This window comes from Mya arenaria, chromosome 15 (genome assembly GCF_026914265.1).
Source record: "Mya arenaria isolate MELC-2E11 chromosome 15, ASM2691426v1".
Classification (NCBI taxonomy): Eukaryota; Metazoa; Mollusca; class Bivalvia; order Myida; family Myidae; genus Mya; species Mya arenaria.
Window position 1 is genome coordinate 6525393 of NC_069136.1, and position 25301 is coordinate 6550693.

Here is a 25301-nt window from a genome sequence, read left to right on the forward strand (position 1 = left end):
GCATAAATCACATTACAATGAAGCATTTATTTCCCTCTTATAGATAACCAGTCTACAACTAACACATTATTGCTGAAATAAGCAAATTCCAAAAAATACTGGTTTCTAGGTTTTACAACATTAATTATCATTCCTACCAGCTTCAGGGTCTGAACCTCCACCCACATCCCAACATAATATACAGGCCTGAAGCTGCCTATACCAGAGTAGGCGGCTGAATCCACATGATTTTGATAAAAAATCAGCCACAGTTGCAGTTTGTGTACTTGACTACATGATAAAAAAAATAAAGCAGTCCTCAGAACGCCCAGAATGCACCACAATGTTTTTCAAATTTTCTGAATTATGAATATAGGGGTTAGCTTTGCCCCTGATATAACTTTAATATTTGTCAAACATGTGGCCTTGTCATGAGTGGTAAAAAAATCTGGGATATAATTAGGCACCAAATTAGTTTAAGCATATCAGTACACAGTGACATGCTGCCTCATTTTGAACAAAAAATCAGCCCATTGAAATTTTATTTAATTAGTATTCAGATTATGTAATAATCTCTAAATTGCCTTATAAGATGTTAATAGGTAAAAATACCATGAATGTACTTTTCTTTAGGTTCAAAGAAAACAAAAATCTTCATTCATGAACAACAAAGCAATTAGGAAATTAAAATCAAATTTGTATATTTTGAAATAAGATCACCTTGTCAAATAAAGCTAATGTAACATTTATCAATGTCAAAATTTCAAATACACTTTAAAAGAATTCACTTTTAAAACCTGTGGAGCAATCAATTGTCAATGAAGAAGTTATAAATTTGTTCAAATTATTTTAGATAAAGCTTCCAAGCATGAAAAAAATAATGAAACGCATCACAATTTACAATCTCTGTTTTCCAAATTTTACAATCCACAGAAGTGTTTAATATGATGTTATTTAAAAAAATAATCTTTAACAAAATATACAGTTCTTAACTTCCAAACTAAAATTATAGCTATATAATAATTATGATTATTTTTGTATCATATATTTGTAAATCATTGTAACCATTAATTAATTGTGCATAAAATACCACACCTCATCATTATAATTTATTTATGACAGTGAATCTTTTTAACAAACTTTCTGCTTGTTGACTTCTTCAAGTGTTTAGACTTCAGATGTTAATATATTCCCGAGGTATTATAACACCCCCACAAGTTTTATGAAATACATTATAATGATGCAATGAAGTAATAAAATACTCCTTAGAAAAATTGAATTGTGATAAATCTTCAAATTAAAAGACTCATTAACATAATAAAAAAGTATACTCCTTAAATTTAAATAGAAAATTGTATTGTGATAAATCCTCATTACAAGTGTTTCATTATAAAAACATCTATATCCATGATAAGATAAAATAAATTTAATCTCACAATTTGTAAAAGAAATATAATTCATTGGGGTAATGCTGTTTTTGTATGTATATTTGTATTTATGCCATGTGTTTGTCTGTATATTTGTATTGGGATGAGCTTGTAATCAGGGGTGGATCCTGAGCAATTGCCTAGAGGGGGCGTAACTTAGGGGCGCATTACCTTTCGGCATGCGCCCCTCCCTCAGAACCGATAGTATATGGTATAAACTGTTTGCTTGGTGAATTGGGATTACTCTATCATTTTTTTTTACAATTTGTAGTTGGCGATAATGCATTATTTATTTTGGACGATTTTAGAGGAGGTGCTTGCTGGATGCGCCCACCTCTAAATCCGCTAGTGGTAATGCTTACGTCAAATGAACCTCTGTTCTGTTCTATTCTGTTTATTAATTGATAACAAGGTGGTAAAAGAAAATAAGTTTCACCCTCCTAAATTGAATGTTTAAATGCTTAAGTTGCTAATGAGTTTTAAAATGTTGAGGTTCGGTTGTTCCTCATGTGGGAATACACTCAATTTAAGGCTTTGTGACTCAGTCTCCATTAAAGAAAGAAAAAAATATAGGGAAGAGAGTGTAAATTGTCTAAGCGAATGAAATCAGTCAAATTTTTTTTACTTAAAATTTAGTTTATTCTTCTATTGTATATTAAGGTAGGTAGCTGCATGCTGCATGATAAAACGGCATCAGAGTCAAAGACGAAGATACCGCTTTTACTTAGGATTGAATCCTATGAAACCATCACTGTTTCCAGCTGGTAAATCCAAGCAGTAAATTATCATTTATTTGGAAAAAAAATAATGTTTTATTGGTCATGTTAGACACTTAACGAAGTGTGCTTAATTCAAAATGTGCAGATAAGAATTTCATCTCAATAATTGCCTTAATACTTAATGTTCCTTAATACTTAAAATCAGCAAAAATTCTTGATCTTGGAATATTTGACTGAAAACTTAATATATAAGCCCCCCGGGAGACCCCCCCCCCAAAAAAAATCTTTACATTTTTAATATTACCTCCTCTACAGCATACGTCTCATTTATCATAAAAATATAGTAAAAAGACAAGAAGCAATGAATATCCCTTACCTTCTTCACAACAAATTTCAACATATTTCCATTTACTGATTTATATTATTTTTCACATCTCTTTGATGCACTTTTGTGTTCAAAATATCTCCACACTTTTTTGGAATTCATCAACACAAATTTTGAAATATTAGTATTATGTTCACTTAATAACATCCACCTTTGATGTTAAATTCCTTGGAAACTTCATCAAATGTTTAAATTACATAATGATTCGATTTCTTCAAGAAAAGAAGTCATATTTCCATACCCAATTTCAGAAAGATACATTAACCAGTGCAATATCTCAAGAACTTTGCACTGTTTCTATCCTAAATTCTTCTTTTTGACATAGTCCACAAGTATAAAGGAGTGTTATAAAGAGTGTTATAATGATGTTGACAAAAAAAACATGTTTTCTTTCACTTGCACAATATTATCCTAACAAAGTTCAACTGATGTCCACTTAGTAAACTGACCACTGACCGTCAAGTAGTTTATTTAATCCACCGCCACACTTCTCATACTGTACTCAACTTCACCCAATTATTTGACTCAACTACTGTTCCATCACAATTTATCGACAAAGCTTAACACTATTTTCCGTTCCATTGATTTGATATTGAATTCGAGATCGGAAAAATATAAGTCGCTAATAAAACGTACGTGTAATATTTCCGTTCTAACAACCGTACAAAGCAAAATCATGAGTCGATCCTTTTAAGCAATAAAACCACAGATTAATGTGAATGCATAATGTCACCACAGAGCGCTTTGTTAACAGGCTTTATATAATTTGTATATACATCCGATAGCAATGAAGCAGCACAATATGGAGCAGATATAAAATGAAAATTAGCGACTCATGTCAAATGTTAAATTGAAATGACATCTTACAGTCCTCACCAAAATGATAAACACAATTGCTGAAAGCTACATTTCTCATTTTTTGTCCACTGGACATTTTAAAAGATGTTGTCATGTCACTTGGTTACATCTAATGATGATCATATGACTCTTACTATTTCCATCAAATTTGACAGAAGAATGAAGAAAAACAATGATATATTCTATAAAAAACAGACACAAGAGTTCTATTTCAATCAGTCTGGGTGTAAATTGTAATTTAAGTGAAAAGATGTGAAAAAAATATAAGGAAAAAATATTTGACCTAAATATTTCATACTTTTAATGTAACCCTAACACAATACTGCAATAAAAATTAAGATTGATAAGGTTTACATAATGTTACGTCATTCTGAAATTTAATTGACAGAAAATTTACAAATTGGTGATAAAAGTTTGACACAATGTGTCAAAAGTGATTTTTAGCCATCCTCAATTCATAGAATAAATAAATAATAGCAAGGTACTGTACCCCAGTTATTAAAATTATACGCTAGTGAGCTGAAAGTGGGTGACATGCGCATTTCTTTTTGAGACATGGTGTCAACATTAAATAACAAGAATGCTGTTAGTGAATAGCCTTGTTATTTATCCACATGCTAGTTATTGAACAGTTAAGCTCCTACTTCTTACAATATCAATATGGGAGTTAGTGTATAGTCTGAGACACCGAAAACACTCTCAAACTTGGTACTACGGTACTAAATACGGTAGGCAATCCTTGAAAACCAGTATAATGACACACCCTTACTAATAATACTCAAAACCAATGAAAGGTTTTATCATAAATCTACGTAATATTTACATACTCCTTACTCAAAGATCTGGGTAAGTACTGCACTTAATGGAATGTCAACAAGTTCAGAAGGCAGACTGATTGAATATCAATAAAGTGGGCACAAGTTATAAGTATAATTACTAACAAAAACTAAACTTAATGCCTGTGCAAGTGGAGCTCAAACCTATGACCCCTGGAGTGAGAGGAAAGGGTAATTCTGATCCCCATGTATCCTAAATGTAAGTAGGTAATTTACGTAGGTGTCCTAAAGTCTGAGACTGCCTTTAAGTTACTCAGGCATAATACAAATCATGATTTTATGATACTGTAGGGCGATCAAACTACACTGTATATTTTATTTCAGATTTTCTTTTCACTTTTCATCCCTCAATTCAACATTTTTTAATCTAAAGACAGGATAACAATCTAATGTCCCCTACAATCTGTGTGAGAAGAAGATCCCTTAAGGGGCTTAGTTGTCAAATTTCCGGCTTACTCATTTCAATTACTGCCTTCTTCACAACGTTCACCTATAAAATTTGACAGTGACCTTTTCACACCATTCAATGTGTCACCTAAGGATGGGATGTTGAATTGTTAGATTTTATATGCTGTAGCTAAAGATCTTTTGAAAGCTTTAAAACGTCTTTCATTGAATAGGGCTGGTATATGTAGAAGGTCTGAATGGGGAATGGAAATGACCACTATGTTGGAATGAAGGAGGCCAGGGAAGAAATGAAGAAATGGAAGAAAATGGAGGGAGGGAAAGAAGAAAGGAAAGAAGGAAGGAAGAAATGGTATAAGGGAAAGACAAAGGGGAAGGGAATGAATGGATGGAGCATTTAAAAGGAAGAGCAGATGGAAAAAAGAGGGAAGGAAGAGCGAAAACAGAGGGATTAGAAGATGGAAAAAGGAAGAGGGAAGAAGATGGAAGAAAGAAGATGGAAGAACTAGAAGAGGGAAGAAGATGGAAGAATTAGAAGAGGGAAGAAGATGGAAGAATTAGAAGAGGGAAGAAGATGGAAGAACTAGAAGAGGAGAAGATGGAAGAATTAGAAGAGGGAATAAGATGAAAGAGGGAAAAAGACAGAAGAAGAGGGAAAAAGACGGAAAGAAATGGAAGGTTATTGAGGATACTAAGGATGGTTAAGGGAATAATTTTACAAAATAACAAAGAAGCTTAAAAAGAAAGCAAAGAAAAAAGAAAGGATAGAAAAAATATAAAGGAATTTAAAGGAAAGGGAGAATGGGAAGGTATCTGAGATGTTGAGAAAGTGCAGAACTGATAGAAAGAATTGAAAGGATTGATTTGTTTAGGAGAGAAGAGAAGATCATAGAAGAAAGAAAATACAGGACCGAAATGAATAGTTGGATTACCTTATGATAAGATTAAGCTAAATAAGGATGTCTAGAAAATAAAGAGACATGAAAATACAATAATGTTTTTATTTTCTGTATTAAAAAATGGTAAATAGATATGATCTGTAAGCCAAACAGTTGGACTATTGCATGTTTATCAACAGATTTATTTACCTCAATTTTGTTGTGATAAACTTTGCCTTATATTTACTAAACTTGTTCTACTTTCCCTGAACACAGTTGTTTTTCTCTTTTTTTATGTAAGTATCTTCAAAAGAACCATAGGATAAAAGGTGTTTGCCAGCTGTTATTAATGATAGGCGTTAAGTGTTGAGTAGTCTATTTTTCTGTTATTTTTCTCGCCTCGAACGACATTTCATTCATTTGCGACTGAACCTTAAACAAAACAACTGATGAAAAGAAGTTAGATGACACAATTTGCGTAAGGCGCACACAACAGATAATGAATTAAACAGTCTTTGTTACAATCTTTGAGTAATAGTTCATGATTATTTTTTCTTTTTGAGACTCTAATGAAGTCACTTTTATTTTCCCCAAAATATATACCGTACATGCTATCGGGGATTGGGGTACCCCTTGTGACACTTACAAATATACATAACGAAAATACCCAATCAAATTGATTTAACAAAAAAGTGTTTCAAAAGAAATATTTCAGACATACCGTATTATATCATGCATAGGACGCACTTTTTTACCCCCAATTCTCGTCTTAAAAATTGCCTGCGTCCTTTCTATGCTATTAGAATTTCATCTCTTTTTTTCCAAGTCCATTTCAGGTCGAAAATATCGGACCGGGGAAGACCGCGGAAATAGTAAGTATCTGTACTGCGTAACCGAAGAGAACAACTGACACAGGTAAAATCACGCAAGTTAACACACTCAGAAATATATTGAATGTTTACTTTGAAATGATTTATTTCTCAATAAATTGAAAAAAACACATGAGTGTTTACTTTTTTATACAAGGGACGCTACTCACAAAAACTCGATGTGAGTCAGCACTTTAACTGGATTGAGTTATAACGGCAACGGAAAATCGGGAAAGGAGATAAATATCAATTAATCGTTGTTCATGATTTTAATGTATTGATATTTTACAAAACATTTTGTTGTATGTTATTGTTTTAAAAAAATAATAAAGGAATGTGCATAACGCAAAGTAGCATTATTGTCACAATCAAATCTTTTCAAATGTGCGAAGGTGTGAAAAACACCCGCTGTCTGTCATTAGAAAAACATCAATAGAACAAACTATTGCGATGGTAATACCGTATGGTTGTTTGTTCGCACTTTACCCGACGTGCCTTCCGCTGGCAAGGCTTATTACTGACACGCATTAATTATGCCGACATGCTTTAATCCGCGCAGCGACAAGCCTTATCAAAACAATCATCAGTTTTGACAATACACATTTTGTTGCGATTGCAACGGTTGACTGACATTCAGAAGGCATGTAAAGACTATTGCAACGGTTGCAACAGTTGACTGTCAGTCGGGACTATTACGGCATTTGTATAAGTCGGCATTTGTATAAGTCGTATAATTTGCGTGAATGTTCTCAAAATGTCAAGAAATATATCATTGTTGTGTAAGCTAAATTACCAAAATACGACGGTAATTATCAAAATACACAAGACAGTTATCAAAATATGCCAAGTATATACAATTTTTTGTTTGTTTTTTACTTCAATATATGTTATAAATACTTTACCAACCTCAATTTTTCGGCTCCGATTTCGACATTTTTCCGATGCGTCCTATCTTATATATTAAGGGTTTTACCCGTTTTCTCAACTATTTTTCTGCCTGCGTCCTATCTATGATAGCGTCCTATACATGATATAATACGGTACATATATTTTGTATCACAGCAAACGCACCAATTATATAATGCTGTAGTTCAATAAATATGGTGTAGTGTAGCCTCATTCACGGGTTACTTCCCTTACCTTGAAATTTCTACTTCCCTTAAATTTACATGTATGACTGTGCTTTGAATTTATACAGTGTTTTTTTTGTCAAGTTCTACATGTTATTTTTGTTACTTTGTGATTTTTTTGTCTCTTTTTGAGGCTAGCACCCAAGCAAGAGTATCAAAATAAACCATTTAATAAAAAACCCTGAAATTATAATTACTTAATTTGGTGACTGAATTCTGCTTGGTGGATTTTCGATCTGTCACGAGAAATCTCCATTGGCAGAGGCCAGATAACTCCATGCAGATAGAAATGCAGAAACTTTATTGATACCCGTTTGACTTGACTGTCAAACTTATAATTACTACAAATTGCAAGTCTTTAGAATGAAAACTGAATATTAAAAATTTCATTTCTTAAAATTTTACATTCAGCAACATTGATTAGATAAACAGCTTAATTGGTTACTTAAAGAGCATTAACCCCCTACCAACATCACAACCCATAAAATATTGTACAATTTTACATGCATTTTAGCCCTGCTGAAATTGTTTTAAGAAATTAAGAAAATGTCACATGCAAATATATCATTAATTTTTTGTTTCCAAAAAATTGCTGTCTAGAACAGTAAGATTTAATCAGTTTTTAAAGAAAATGTCACAATTACCTGTAATTTGTTTTATTCCATAATCCAGACATGAGATAAAACAGTTGACAAAAGAATCCTTTTCTTCATTTAGAATTTAAAATTTGTAAATCACCACTATGTCCTTTGGTATTAACTGTGGCTTGATAAAATGTCTTTCAAATAATCAGTGTCTTTAATACCTATCTCCATACGACTATCTTTAATTTACAGGGCAATATATCCATTGATCAAGGCATGAAATAAAAGGTTTTTATTTCGGCTGCACATAGCAATCAAAAGATATTATAATTGGCTCTATCAATAATTCAAGAGGATCAATAAATCGGAGACCTGCTTAGACCCATATCAGGTAGATGGCAGGTAATTGTATAGACCTTGTAATCTATTTACTCAAATTTAAGTCTAAAGGCCTAAAAACCCTATCTGTTGTACGCTAGGGGCAAGGTCTTGCCACGGGTTAAAGACTTTAGAAAAGTACATAGTGTTTAAAGCTCATGTTTCAACCAATGGAATTGCAGGATAGATTCTAATTTCGTCATTTAGAAAACATCTGAAGAAAACAAATGCCAAAGTTGTATTAAGTCATTAATTGGATTTTATTAGACAGCATATTTAGAAAATTCTTTCCACACATGCACACTGGCTAGACTACACAGATATTTGTGGAATCATTAATTTTACCAAAGTATAAATGCAACAATTGATTATCCCCCTTTGGCAGGGTTTATAATACTGCAAATAGTTGACATATAAAACAAAAAATAGAAGAAAATTGTTATATAAACAGCTTGATTAATTCCATCAATTTATATATATTTTTCCAGCAATGTTAGACGTAGGATTTATATCTATTTTGTTTAAGTATTCTGCCTTTGAGACCATAATTTATGCTATCAAAATGGAATGCTTAAACTTTAAATACATTAAATTAATAGCTATCACACTCCTATTTCAGAAGATACTGTGAAAGTTATCATTTCAGAAGATACTGTGAAAGTTATCATTTAAAAAAAAAATATTGATTATAAATTTGTTTTAAGAATGTAACAAAAGTGAACACATCCAGTTAAAATGTTTTCTGACAGTATTACATTTTGTTTACAGACCCACAGATTTCCTTATTATTTTCCTGAAATATATGCAACAAAATGTGCATTTTTCGGCTAATCAATGTTATGACATAAGATGCTTAATATATAAATGGTTGAGAAAAAGCCTATATAACAGATTATTCTTATTACAGACCCATTCATATAAAATTCAGAACACCTGCTCCATTTGGGAAAAACTATAAATAATGAAAATTACCCTATAATTCAGAAATTGGATTTTTACACTTAAAACAAAAAAAGGTAAATAATTAATAACAGCTATTTGCTTTCAAAACTAGTATAGATGTGTTAAGAAGGGAGAGGAAATTGTTTATCAAATTATCTCGTCATTAAACCATATGGTATACTGAGATACTGCGTAATTGCATTCATTAAATGGTCATCTATATGGTCATCATGTTTATTGCCATGAGAGGCCCAATCTTTCGAGAAAAAATGAAATATTTTTACAAAACAGTATTTATTACATGTTCCATTTCTAAATTTAAACACAGACCCTTAATTATTTATTAGACACTAATTTTTTTAGCTTTTTTAATTAAGTGATAACAAATTTATGAAGGAAGAGCGGCAGCATTTACCTCTTCTTGCAAGATCACCATCGAGGGCACACAGGAAGTTGACCATCTCCACTTCCTGTACAGAGGCATATTTTATGTAACTATAGAAGCCACTTTTTTTAGCCCCTTTCCAAGAAGCTTTTATAAATAAATTTCCCTGATTTATCAACCGTCACTAACGTAGAAGGTTCATATAGGGATGACCATTATAAACTGACCACCATAACTATAATTTTATCATTATTCCTTGGAATTTCACAGTTCTTTAACCAAGTATATCGGGGGTAGGTTTGAATCAACCCCGAATCCAGCTTCACCTTATTAACATATATTAAACATGTATAACTTGGTCTTTTAAATTTATCAAATTTCATCACCTGTAGAATGTGTAAGTTATATAGTACAATTATCACAGACACTTTTTTCTGCATAAGAATATTGTGACTTCAGTTAATTCCTCAAAGCAATATGCACTTTAGCGACATCTTATCTCATGCATTTCATTGACATATTTCCTTGAAAACAGTATTCCAAAAACTGTGATTAAATTCAATTGTCAAAGTAAGGTACAATTGCAAGTAACACATGTTTTGTATTGAAACAGAAATGCCAATACTACATGTTTTATTGAAATGGTAATACAAACATGCTTGTTCATGCAAGTTTTAATAAAGTCACACATAAGAAGATTATAAGAGTTCAAATTGACACACAGTTATATAATCTTACACAAATATTCCACAATTATACAATAAATCTCTAAATCCAATTAAATGATTTCCAGTTGAACTGTTTTAGTTCATTGTAAGATATTTTATCAGTAAAACTTTTCTTACTTTTTGTTCAATATTGATTTTGAAAATAACAACTCAAAAATGGAAAATTCACCTTAATATCCTATATAACATATTTTTATCTGAAGGCTTAAATTTTGCAAAGGTATTTTAAATTATTTTTGAAAGTTAAATCCAAATATTTTGCCTTGAATTTACAGTTAAGCATGTCAAATGAACTTTAAAGGTATAAGGGGATTTAAGTCACTCATAAATGTCAATTTTGGTATCAAATTTTGTAATAAAAATCACTTCATTCTGGGCTAGAAGTAGTTAATTTTCACATTAAATTGACTAATTTGTTAAACATCAAAATGTTTAAGTTTCTCAAAATATTCTGATTTATCAGCAAAAAAACATGATTATCTATCCTGTGTAAAATTGATTCATAAAGCAGTAATAGTCATTGAAATCTAGAAATGCTGCTTTCAGTTGCGAACAAAATAGGTTGATGCAATTTTTTTTTTTAAAAATGCATAATAAATGCATAATCATGTTTAACTCATTTGACTAAATGATGATAAAATAAGGCAGTTGATTTAGGTACAAATAAAAAGATTGTTTTTTTGCATCATTCAACCTATATTGTGCGCCTAAAAAAATATGAACACATTTATTAAAAGTATCTACATGTACAAGAAAGTTAAAAAAAAACAACCTAGGTTAAAATAAGCAGATTTTAATTGTTATTGATATGAAACTCATAAATCTTTCATCTTCTTTCTTATTTTGAACAAGAATAAGCTATGGGGTGCAAAAGTTTGTCCAAGATTAAAATCTCAAAAGCTAGAATTTCTTGCTAGTTATTATGTTCATGCCATTATTTGAAGCATAATGTAGCAGGTTACAGCCAAGGTTAAAGATTGCAGTGAACAATGGGATGCCAAGGTATCTGACAATTCATACCTGCATGACGCCACAATTCATACCTCGATTTTGTACTTTGAAAAACAGCCTGTTTTACTGTGAGCAGGTATTTTATAGCATAATTTGATATCTATTACACTAATAATTCATGACATTGATATGTAACCATTACTAAGCCTCTTTCATAAAAAGAAATTTAAATCCTCAAGTGTCTTCCTGGTTAGCATAATGCTTTCTTAAATCATTCTCGATTGGTAAATCTTACTCAATCCAACTATTCTAATGATTGTTCAAAATGTAATATTAATGTCACTCAGATGTTTAGGTGCCCTCAAAAACATAAAATAAACATATATTTTTGTACTTCATGCTTTATTAGGGACTATACACTCGACATTTTGGTACTTCTTTATCAATTATGATGACAATTCATTAAATAATAGTCCTGAGATTCATTACTGAAAAAACTTTTGGTGCAAATCTGGTTTATAGTCCCTTTAAAGAAAAAAAACAGACTCACATTCAAGTGAGCATATAAACAACAGACAGGGCACAGACAGATAGACATAGACAGGTGAAAAGACAGATACATTGAAAAACAGATGGACGGACAGACAGATAGATACTTAACAAGATATTAGCGACATGACATACCAACAAAACCAGGCTGCATTACTGACATATATACTACGTATACAGAAAGATGTTTTGACAAACAGACATACGGACAGACCAGGTAGACATTTCTCAAGATGCAGCAATTTGTAACCTGCTTGAAAAAAATCGTTATATATAAAACCATGCTGCATTACTGACATATTGCAGACATCATACTACATAAATTTTCATCTCATTGTTATGTTGCCTTGTTATTTATTAATGCCTACAGAATAATGAATTCAAACTAAATCAATGTTATTTTTAAATAAATAAAACTCTTCCAGATATAATGTAAACTGACCTGAATAAGATAATTGTCCTCAAGTTTTAACCCGATGCCTATTGTGGGGGGATATAGATTGATCGAAAACATTCAACAAAATTGCTTTAAACCTATCGCTTATGTCAATATTGCCAAGATAGCTTATTAGGAATATCAAAAAGTTTATTTAATGAAGTACCAAACATGTTCATATCTGCATGTGTAAGAGCATTTTGTGAAATAGGTAAAAATAAAGACAGGATGAAATCTGTTATGCGTTGTTGGGTTGAGGAAATCAAACCTTGAGATGCTCTTATAATGCACATAACAATATTTTGAATGGGGGTCTCAGGGCAGCATGAAATTACATAGAGAATGCGCGTGGCAACTGAGGGAAACAGTCTTGACCAGAGAGAGTTTTGATGTCTTAAACCCAAGACAAAATTCTCTCAGCTCTTAGGAGTTAGATTTAAGACACAACTTTGTTAACCTTGTAATTAAAGACCTTTTATTACCAAAATTGCAATATCTTCAGTTTTATGAAGTAATAATAGTGGAATCCTTTTGTTCATTTTTCACAGCAAGATTTTCCCATTTCGTACCCTGTAATCAATGTTTTATAGATCTGGTATCTGTAATAGGTCTTGCTTTAAATGGCAACAATTGATTATCCATTAACCTTAGTGGGTGACTTTGTTTAATGACATAAAATATCAACAACCTTGATTTATTGTTCAATAATGGCATGGAGAAATGGTTCTGGTCAAGAGCCTAAATAACTGTGAAATTGCTATTTATGATAATCTCACAGACTACCATGTCACATTAAAAGTATCTCACAAACTACCATATCACATACAAAACATCTCACAAACTACCACATCACCTTCAAAATAAAAACTACCATTTCACCTTCAAAACATCTCACAATCTACCATATCACATACAAAACATCTCACAAACTACCATATCACCTTCAAAATAAAAACTACCATTTCACCTTTAAAACATCTCACAAACTACCATATCACATTTAAAACATCTCACAAACTACCATATCATATTTAAAACATCTCACAAACTACCATATCACCTTCAAAACATCTCACAAACTACCATATCACATTTAAAACATCTCACAAACTACCATATCACATTCAAAACATCTCACAAACTACCATATTACATTTAAAACATCTCACAAACTATCATATCATATTCAAAACATCTCACAAACTACCATATCATATTTAAAACATCTCACAAATCACCATATAATCTTTTAAAACATCTCACAAACTACCATATCACCTTCAAAACATCTCATAAACTACCATAGCATATTTAAAACATCTCACAAACTACCATATCACATTCTAAACATCTCACAAACTACCATATTACATTTAAAACATCTCACAAACTGTAACCAAATCACATTTAAAACATCTAACAAGCTACCATATCACATTCTAAACATCTCACAAACTACCATATCACATACAAAACACCTCACAAACTACCATATACAAAACACATCGCAAACCACCATATCACATACAAAACACCTTACAAACTATCATATCACAAACAAAACACCTCACAAACTTTAATATCACATACAAAACACCTCACAAACTATCATATCACATATAAAACACCTCACAAACTATCATATCACATACAAAACACCTCACAAACTATCATATCACATACAAAACACCTCACAAACCACCGTATCACATACAAAACACCTCACAAACCACCATATCACACATACAAAACACCTCACAAACTATCATATCACATACAAAACACCTCACAAACTATCATATCACATACAAAACACCTCACAAACAACCATATCACATACAAAACACCTCACAAACTATCATATCACATACAAAACACCTCACAAACAACCATATCACATACAAAACATTTCACAAACTATCATATCACATACAAAACACCTTACAAACATTAATTTTACTTACAAAACACCTCACAAAAGGTTACCACCATATCACATACAAAAGACCTCACAAACCACCATATCACATTTGAAACATTTAACAAACTACCATATCGCAAACATCTCCCATACAAAACACCTCACAAACTATTATATCACATAAAAACATATCATAAACTACCATATCACAAACAAAGTTAATATCTCACAAACTCACCATGCCACATACAAGATTATTGCAGACAAACTGATGCTTAATGCTTGTATTTTACTAGACAATTATAACAGCTTAGAGTTGTGGGCCTGGCTTTTGCACAGTAATGTCATGCATATTATCAATTAAGTATGATTTATTACTAATTAAGTTTTATGCAAATATCTTAAACTCTTTTTTACTTATATAGTCAATTTTAAAGCTATTTTAATGTTATTATCTTATTAATCGTAATTATGAGAAAAGTTAATGAATTATACAACAAAAAGTTAAATAATAAGAAAGCTCAGTTTATGAAAGAGCCTATCAACAACTTAAGTGCACTTAAACATGTGAATTTCTGTTAAAAACTGTTATTTAATGCTAAGCTTCTTCAACAAACAAAGCTTACAAGATAACCTCAAAACTCTACTACAAAAACCATTTATCTTCAGAAGAGGGAAAAATTCCATAGTATCTACTATGGCTGCTTCCCATAGTGACAAAATATCACATTAAACAGTTACTATGATCATTTATAATCAGTCTATCAAGAGCCATGTTACTTTTATCTGCTGTTCAGAGCGGGGAAGGATAATGATATTTATCTAGCTGTCGGGTTTTATTTAGTTTAACAAATACATATGTAGTAAATGTTGGGTTGGTATTTAAGTAATGCCAATATTTGGACATGTTGGAATATTTAATTAACCCTTATAAGGACATGGGTAAAAATTAATATACTCAACAAAATACATGTAAGCGTAAAATATTTCTTCAAACGAAGTATTTTGGCCGGTCCCTAGAATATCAAGCCATCTAGTTTCGACTGTATTAATAATGACAATGTCCTTAACAAATTTAAGCACTTGTTTGTTTGTAAGTTTTTGTGTGTGTTTTGTTTTTCGATATTAAGTTACCCATGCCTGTCTCTAGATCTTGTTTCTGGCTTTTGGGCGCAGCTTTATGTTATAGTTAGTGTTCATTTTTGGTCTTTAAAACGATCCAGCATTCTGGCCTGAGACACAGTCCATCACTGATTGTTGAGAAGACTGAAAATAAATGCTAACTTTCCAAGTGTTCAGCAGGAAATGCCCCTCGAATGCCTGTATGTCCTCCGGCAATCCAATTGGCTGTGGTATGAGTCTGAACACTAATTTTTAAGTTTAAGAAAATGAAGAAAGTAAGCACACTGTTAAGGGGGGCAAGCACTGTTTTCATACCATATCTACGGTACATCAATTAATTTTCAATAATCAATTATTTATCAAATTCATTTACCTTAGAGAGTTACAATCACATTCAAAATTCCCAGAGTAAAACTTGAACATTCTAAATTACAACCACCAGAATTAGCAATGACTAAGAACTATAAGACTTTAATCTCATTATAACTTTAAGTCATAGTCACACTATCGTCAACATCGGTAAATGGCAATTACATCTAGTAAATATATTTCTTAATCCTGATTAAAAGATAAAACTGAAATAAACCTGTAAATATGACTAAATATAGACTGATGTAAAAACCTACAAACCTCCAGGTTATTGTTACTCGATCCGTTAACAAAATTATAGAGAGAGAAAATGAATTGAACAAAATTTAAACACAATAAAAGAAAACAAATTGATCAATTGTCATAAGAAATTATTTCACATAATATAAAAAGAATGATGAAGCGCCACACATTTAAAACACAGATTTTCCCTGTTAATGTTCAAATCATGGTTCAAAATGGTGCATTTTCCACCGACAAAAAATGCATTATCATTGAAATATCTCCTAAGATAACGTTACACCTAGATTATGATAAATTATTCTGCAGCAAAGTGCAAGCAATTGAATTTCTAAACTTACCTCTTTATGCACTTTAATATTCGATCAAACTAAGAGATATCCAGCAGAAGAACCCCGGCGAAATAATGACCATGGTCGACCATGGTCCCCACGGTTTTTGACAGTTTTTGACGGTCAACCATGTTTTATCATGGTTAACCATCAAGTACCGAGGGAAAATCATTGCCTGGACCATGGTTGACCATGGTCGACCGTGGTCGACCGTGGTCGACCATGGTCGACCATGGTCTACCATGGTACAAAAAAAGATCACCATGGTATACCATGGTTTGACCATGGTCTACCATGGTACAAAAAAAGATCACCATGGTATACCATGGTTTTTGAAGGTCAACCATCAAGTACCGTGAAAAAACCCACAGTAGACCATGGTACAAAAGTTTTACTCCGAGAGTCACCATTTCAACCATGGTCTACCATGGTACACCAAGGTTGACCATGGTCAGCCACTGTGACAGCTTACCATAGTCTACCATCATCATTTTTTATCTGATTCTTTACTTTGGATAAGTCTAAAAATGATTTGTTGATTTTGGTAAATAACAGAAATAGCAACTTAATAAATGTGGTCTTATTCTTTACTGATATTTAGTAAACACACAACTTGTCAACAACAGAAGTTGTGTTTCAGTATTAACCCTTTACCAGCTGTTCTGCTAATTTTAGACTCATCCACAACGAAAGCATCTGATGGAAAGGAAGAATATCTATTGGAAAGGAAGAATGCCAAATTTGAAAACATTTGAAAACATTGTGGGAAATAGAGCATTTGCTCATTACCGAGCATCTATGCTCCATTCCTCTGTGAAATGATGTTCTTGTGTTTAATTACTGTTCAAGAACTATGCAAAACTGTACTAGAACAGTAACTGATCACTTTTAAGAACAGTTGTACTTGAACAGTTCAAGAATACTTTTTAAGAACAGTTCTTGAAATTTTTAAAGACTATTGTTGTTCTAATACTGTTCTATATTAAAGTCTAGTACAATATAAAAACAGTTCATGAATAGTGTTTGCACTTAAAATGTTCTTGAACTGTTCATAAAGACAAGTTGGCACATTTAAAGAATAGTTTATGAACTTTTATGTTCTTAATATGTTCTTGAAATGTTCTTTTTAAACAATATGGCACATCATAGGAACAGCTTATGAACATGGCAAGTTCTTAAAATGTTCTGCATATGTCTTTGAAAGGAAACTTGTACAAAAACAAGTAGTTGCATCAGCAACAGGCAGGAAGTTGAGGTAGCTGTGGTTACAACTGGCTGGTGCATTTAGTGTAACACATTTGGCCCAGTTATAACCCAAAGATTATAAATAAAAAAAATAACAAACGTAAAGAAAATTCCATATCAAAATAACATGAACATTAAAATTAAATTTATTTTAATTAAAGCACCACATATATCATATGTATCATGTAAGGTGCCATGGATTGCTGGTCACATTGCCTGGATACAGTAATTTATATTTTTTATATATTTTTTTTTAATAGATTTTTTTATTTATTTTTTGTCAAGATTTTGTCAAGTTATTAGTAACTTTTTTTCATGAAAAATGTGGAATATTTTTTTAAATGACATATATTCACTATCTTGTAAAAAAAAAAATTAAAAATAAAAAAATATAAAAAAATATTTTATTTTATATAAAATTACTGTATCCAGGCAATGTGACGAGCACCTGTGGTCAACACTGGTTAATTAGTTGTTAAACCGGTTAAATATAATATTTACAAAATACTATAGCCATATTCTAACGTAGCTATATAACTATATTCTAACGGTTACGCATTTAAGACGAAACGCTCTTCACTGGCGGAGATAGTTTCGAACGCCCGCCATTTTTGTCGAAATAATGCGCCAAATAAACTGATGTCTTGTTTCGTTTATTTAAGGTAAGTTCAAGCGATGTAAGGAGTATAATTCAGTAACGTTTATAACGATCTTTTACGCTAATATTATTGTTTAAAATAACATAGCAACATTTTGAAGTAATGAGCAAATATGTTTTGTTGTAATACATTTTCGCGACAAACATACGAAATACGTTTGTGTAGAAACACAGTTAAATGCTTGTTTTTGACTAACGTTCAGCTAATACTTAATTTATATATATATATTAAAGCAGCTTTTAAATTTGTTTCTTAACGTTGGTAAGCTATTTTTGTCGAGAAAAAGGATCAATTGTAATGGGCCGGCAGGGATGCAAAAGTGGGTGGGGAAGGTCAAAAACTAAAACCTTTAAAAAAGTTTTTATTGTTTTGAGGAACGATCTTTTAGGGGAGTGAAACATATATTTTTGGCGACATGTTAGTAGGGAGTTAACAAATTTTACAATAGAATATTAATATTTTTTATAAAAAAACTCACATTTATTCTAAAAAGTCTGTTGACATTATCACTTTGTTTTCATGTCAAAATGCTCCAGACTACCTATTTAACAATGTTGTGAGTTCGTTATTATATCTTGTCAAATAAAAAAAAAAGTTCTTCAGGTTAATAATGAAAAGTAGTGGATGAGAGATCATTTCCGGGTTACAAATATGTTAATATCTTTTTAAATATAGCTGCAATCAAAACAAAGACATTGTTGATTGGACAGTTTCAATAACTTCGACTCAGTCACAAATATACTCTTTTTGTTTAAAGACAATATAGCTTTTTGATTTGAAATCTGATAAAATCTTATTTTCATAAAATATGCTCAAATCCTAATTACAGCTCCTCATGTTGCAATGGATAAATGGGTATGAATCATGCTTGTTAAATATTGAACCTCAAAACTAAGAAGAAATTGATTTTTTTAACATTTTTAAATTTTAGTCCTTCAATGGACTTTTGCATTGCTGCCATCCCTTGACCTTTTAAATAACCACTATGCAAGCAAATTATGGTTAAGTGTCTGAAATGTTGTTTCGTCTATTTTAGCCAACCCAAAGGAGCTAACAAATAAATCATCAGTCCTCAAAAGAAGCAACCAGTGAAGGAGAAAAACATTCAAAGCCGTAAATTGTCAAATCCATCAGTGAGTAGACTATTTTTTAAAGCAAATGGTAAGATTTTCATTCTGGTTTTGAAAACAACATGGTTGGATGTGTGGAGTGGATTTTATATGTAACAGACAAACACTAATGAGAATCTTTAAAAAAAAATCAGACTCAATAAATTTGAGCTCTTTGGTTCGAAAGAATTAAATAAGCTATCATTAATTTATATACCTGCAACATTGAAATCTTAATTCGCACTGATTTGATAACCAACTGGCCGTTAGTTATTTGAAAATGTTGGCAGTACAAATAAATAAAAGAAATATTTTTCAGGTTGGAAGATGGATGTCAAAGTCTCAGACAACGAAAGGCTTCCAGAGTTAAGAAAAGACCACTTCAACAAAAACAATCATGCAAAGAATGACTGCAAAAAATCTTTTCGCAGATGCGTTTCATCATCAAGTGTATAAAGAAAAGGGACCTGGGTACAGAGACTAGATGTAAATGTCAAGGACTGAAATGAGCAATTCAATGGTTTCTTACTAATTGTGTTTATATGCGTCATAAGAAATTAAAACTGTTATAAATGGATGTGTAGTAATGATGAAATTATCACCCTGTGTCGAATGACATTAACTATTCATGAATTTAGTTCATGAATGATATTTTGAAAAAATAATGTTCATGAACTGTCAAGTTCATTTACTAAGCAGGAGTTCATGAACTTAGTGGGAGTTCATGAACATGATTTGTCCAAATTGTCATTCATGAATAGTTCATGTTATTCTCATCAAACGCTTGACGTCACTGACATGGATAAGTAATTTGCTGGACTAAAGAAGCTCGATACATGGAAAATGATAAATGCAAATCAATTAATACGCTGTCGTTCTAGAATCAAAATAAAAACTGTATGACTAACTTTTATCAGTAAATACAAAACTGAGTTTGGCGCGCTGATGCAAAAAATTAAGTCATTAATAACTGCATTTAAACTCCAGAATTACCTTTAAGAACCATTAATGTACAGGTGCATACTTTTTGTTTCTTAAATACAATAACTTTATCAACTGTGTTAGTTTGAATTTTTTATCCATGTTTTTATGCACATTGGTTAAAAGTACATGTTTGAAAAATGTAATGATATAATTAAGGAGAGATAACAGTTTTACTTGCGTCTATGCTGTAAGAGCGCAGTAGGGCATGTGAGCAAATTTCATAAAGCATGTTAGAGCATCTTGGGTCATTTGCTTTCTTACCCTACTGCGTTCATACAGCATAAGCGCAGTAAAATGTGAGCAATACTTGTAACTTTAATACATAATCATAAATGAAAAAAATGTTCATTGTGGTAAAACAGAAGCAGTTAAGAAAAGTAATCTACTTTTCATGAAGAATTGAAATTGGTTACCTAAAACTGGAGCTTATAAGAAAGTGTTTTCAATTTTCTTGTTGACTATTTCTTTCATAATAGTGGTTGACATTTTAAACAAGAAAGTTATAATGTAACAATTGTTCAAGATTTGTTCCTAAAACGTTATCGTTTAACAATTGTTATCACATCTAGTCAGGAATGTACTGGGTAGATTTCAAGATTTTAATCCATGCAAGAACATTTCTAGATCCGTACTTGATCTATTCTTAACGTGTACAAGAACCACTAGAAAATGATAAGAACATTTTAAGAAATGTGCATGAATTGTTCTTGAACTGTTCAAGAACTGTACTTTTACTACTATTTAAGAAATGTGCATGAATTGTTCTTGAACTGTTTAAGAACTGTACTTTTACTACTCTTTAAGTGTGCAGGAACAATTCAAGTTCTTGAAATGTAACAGTTTCAGTTTAAGAACTATATTGTAGGAACAACTGTTCAAGATCTGTTCCTAAAATGCATTTCGGGTTTGATCTTTTTGTTAAAAATGTGTTATTCTGTAATAGATAATTAATAAGCCTCAACTGTCCATTATGCAAAATATTGGAGGGTCTTCGGCGCTACGTGCCGCCGCCGAAGACGCTCCAATATTTTACATAATGGACAGTTTGAGGCCTATATCATACTAAATATATATATATATATAGATATATATACTATAATTTTGTTCTAGTCAAAGTTTGGCACAAGTTGTTAGCTATTGCAGAGAAATAAGACATTTTTTTTCCTTCTCATATACATGTAAATGGGATATCAACAGAATACAGTACTCGGCATGCTAAACTAGATGACGCCATAAACATATTTTAATCAATACAATTCCATTTGATTTTGATCTTTGTTAAGTTTGTTGTCAATCCTATTTATGTGACCATGGTCTACCATGGTATGTGACCATGGTCTACCATGGTATGTGACCATGATCTACCATGGTATGTGACCATGATCTACAATGGTATGTGACCATGATCTACCATGGTATGTGACCATGGTCTACCATGGTATGTGACCATGGTATGTGTCCATGGTCTACCATGGTAGTTCATGGTCTACCATGGTAGTTCATGGTCATATACCATGGTAGTTCATGATATATCATGGTAGTTCATGATATATCATGGTATACCATGTAACGTCAAATGGCCGCCCCATGGTTTATGACCATGGTCTACCATGGTGTGCTACCATGGTCTACCATGGTGTGCTACCATGGTCTACCATGGTATCAAACCATGGTAGACCATGGTCTACCATGGTATAATACCATGGTCTACCATGGTGTGATACCGTGGGGCGGCCATTTGACGTAACATGGTAGTCCATGGTCATATGACCATGAACTACCATGGTAGTCCATGGTAGTCCATGGTTATTGGCCATCATTTTCGCAGGGGAAAGACTTAATCACTATGAGTACACACATTAATATCTCATTTTTTCAATAAAACATGGCCCGATATAAATAGTATTGAACTTTTAACTTCAACAAAAACTGTGTTCTGTTCATGCTTTCTTTTAACGATATACCATATTTGTAAAATGTTCTTATCATTTCATTAACTTTTGTTTAAAAAAAGTCTTAATGCATGAATTAAGAATTATTTTCCTCAATTAACTTTTTAATTCAGTATACCGTCCCAAAAGCATGTGCTCAATTCAGTCTATGTACGCACCAACAATTAAGTGACAATTAAGGCTGAGCAAATGTTTTACCATGTGGACTAAAGAACCTTCCCGATATCAATTTCCTCTTTCATACCATGTCCTATAATCATACAGAAGAACAGGGACACATTTAGCGCTCGGCTTCACTATTATTCCATTTTCTATGAGGATATTTACAGAAGAAAGCACAGCTTGCAAAATTTGTTTAGAATGAAAAATGTACACACCTAGTGACTAGGAAGGGCTCTTTTTATTGATACACATTTTGTTTATTATTATTATTTTTATTATTATTATTATTTTATTATTATTAATATTACTATTATTTTTATTATTATTATTATTATTATTATTATTATTAATATTACTATTATTATTATTAATATTATTATTACATAAGGTACATAAAGCCAAGTTTTAAATGGGAAAAGGGGATGCAGAAAAGGGACTGTGTGTTAAGGGAGAAATGCCACACTGTATCATAGGGCTGTGAAAAGATTGAATAATATAAATGTCAGCAAATGTTACAGAATTGTGTTTTATTGAAGTTATATTAGGTTTCAACTGCTAAATATGTAAAGAATGTATTTTTAAGTATTTTATAATATTCATATCATAAGTTTTAATCAAAACAAAAGAAATATTTCACAGTCTAATGCATTCTCTGAAGACACAAGGGTGCCCGTCCTGGTCACCTTGAGGGCAGAAGGGTGATACCAAAAGTGACAGGGTGCTGAAGCACCCTCCCATAACTCTTCTAAGCTAAAACCCTAAAGTACATTAAGTGCAGTTTCAATTTTTTTATCAATAATTGCTTTTTATTAAAATACCGTATTATATTAAGTTCAACAAGATTTAACTTTTTAATATGAAAAAAACCCAATTCTTATCTAGAATGTTAAACACTTTTCCTTATCAATTTTATGTATTTTTAATCAAGGTTCATTTTTGCAGCTTATTGTTGAAATATTAACAAAATATTCCAAAGGAATGGGATTGGATAACAATTGATCACTTTTCTCAATATTAATACTGAGAGCCTAGCTTTTGATTAAAATGAAAAATTATATGGAAAATTATTCATGAAAATTTAAGAACGTTGTACCGAAAGAAAACAAACTTGACACCATTCCTGTGTACAGAGAATCAGACTACAATATTATACATGTAATTGAATACATTATTTGATTGAATGTCATCTGAGATAATCACTAATATATTAAATGGTGTCAGCGTTATCTTAATAAAAAACTTCAAATTTCTTAAGGTGATCATGATAACGGCCAAGTTTATCGGATAACTTAAGTAAAAGTCAGTTAAACATGTTATCTGCATAATTAGTTTCAGTTGATAACATTCGCCTAAACAAAATATGATTTCAATGTAGATATTGGACTCCAGCTTTAAGTCAACAATGGTTAAAAGAAAAAATACCAAAGTATTGTTACCTAGATCTGTTTTCATTTCTTTTATAACCTTTGAACACGGGGTAAAACTAACCTATTAATCATAAACCCCATTATCTATGTCAGATCAATATTTTAAAATCGAGAAAAAGGATTGTTTTTTAAATATTTAAAAATATTTAAAATGTCAAATGTCAATTTTCAAATACTGGTGACATGCTTAAAACGCAAAGAGAAAATATTGATGTTTGTCTTATGGAACAACTTAATTCTCTTCCATATCAACTCATAATAAGCTGCGTCTGGGAGTATTTGTACCAGTTCATAGGACATTTTCAGCATCCTCTTTTTGATATTGAATAAATTCATAATTCACTTAAAAACAATTTTTGAAATCTCTGCCTGCTCTTTGTTCTAAATCAAACATCAGCGCCCACAGGGCTGGGACACTATTTCACACACCTCGTTCCAAAATGACGGTAAATGCGCTGGTGTGTTTTCCTAAAAAGGTGTAATTAAATGATAATCAATTCTTATTTAAGGCATATTATAATTAAAAGAACAATTGTTTGTTTCAGTGTTAATAGCAATATTTTTCACCTCCACAAACACCACTCGTGAAAAATATCTTTGGTGCTCACTCGGTAAAATATATTACGATCTTACACTGAAACAAACAATTACCCTCTATATATTTTCTTTCTGTATAAGATATAAGAATGGCATTATTTACACTGTACACTAATATTTCATTAGGTTGGTTTTTGGGATGTTTGTGCACGCTCAAAGGCTACAAAACAGTGGTATCCAAATCACACTACACACAATTCCATTGTGAGCTTATTACCTTTGCCTGTTTCTCGAAGACATCAAACTCCGCAGTTAATTCGTCCACACGTTTTACACTGTCACCGATCTCCTTCATGCTCTCCTCAAGCCAGGATGTGCGACTGTCACATACAACTTGGAGCTGAAAAAAGAAATAAGGGCCTTTTAAATTCATTTCAAACATTAATATCTTGCGAGTATGTTGGATTGTCACTGTCTTGTCTGGATAACTCAATGGTTTCAATGCTTAATTGATTTTGGTCTTACATTGCACCAGGTTTAATTGTTTAATATCAAAAGATTGCTTATCATTCAGTAAAATAGGCTTTCATAAGTTTTATTCAATAATTCAAAGTGAACATTAGTGTGAATACTTATGCCTGTTGAAATAGCTAACTTCTCTCCAAGCACCTTACAGCAAGGTCAGCCACGCCATGGACCTATAAACCATCAGAAGCCATGCCTACCTCTTCCTCCCAGAACCTAACATCAAAACAGCCTTGCTTACCTGTTTTTCTGAGCACCTAATATCAAAGTTAGCCATG

The 25301-nt window shown here is 31.7% G+C and overlaps 1 protein-coding gene across 10 annotated transcripts in view; it reads right to left on the reverse strand.

Annotated features, from left to right (window-relative positions):
- The window catches only part of LOC128219847 (guanine nucleotide exchange factor DBS-like), a 69058-nt gene that overhangs the window by 18571 nt on the left and 25186 nt on the right, over window positions 1-25301 (reverse strand). For all 10 annotated transcript variants that reach the window (XR_008258676.1, XR_008258675.1, XM_052927965.1 and 7 more), the window contains one exon: window positions 24776-24898. Coding sequence is in view for 8 of the 10 variants with exons in the window: in XM_052927965.1 (XP_052783925.1) it covers window positions 24776-24898 (123 nt within the window). In the remaining 2 variants the exon portion in view is untranslated. The remainder of the gene's footprint in view (window positions 1-24775; window positions 24899-25301) is intronic.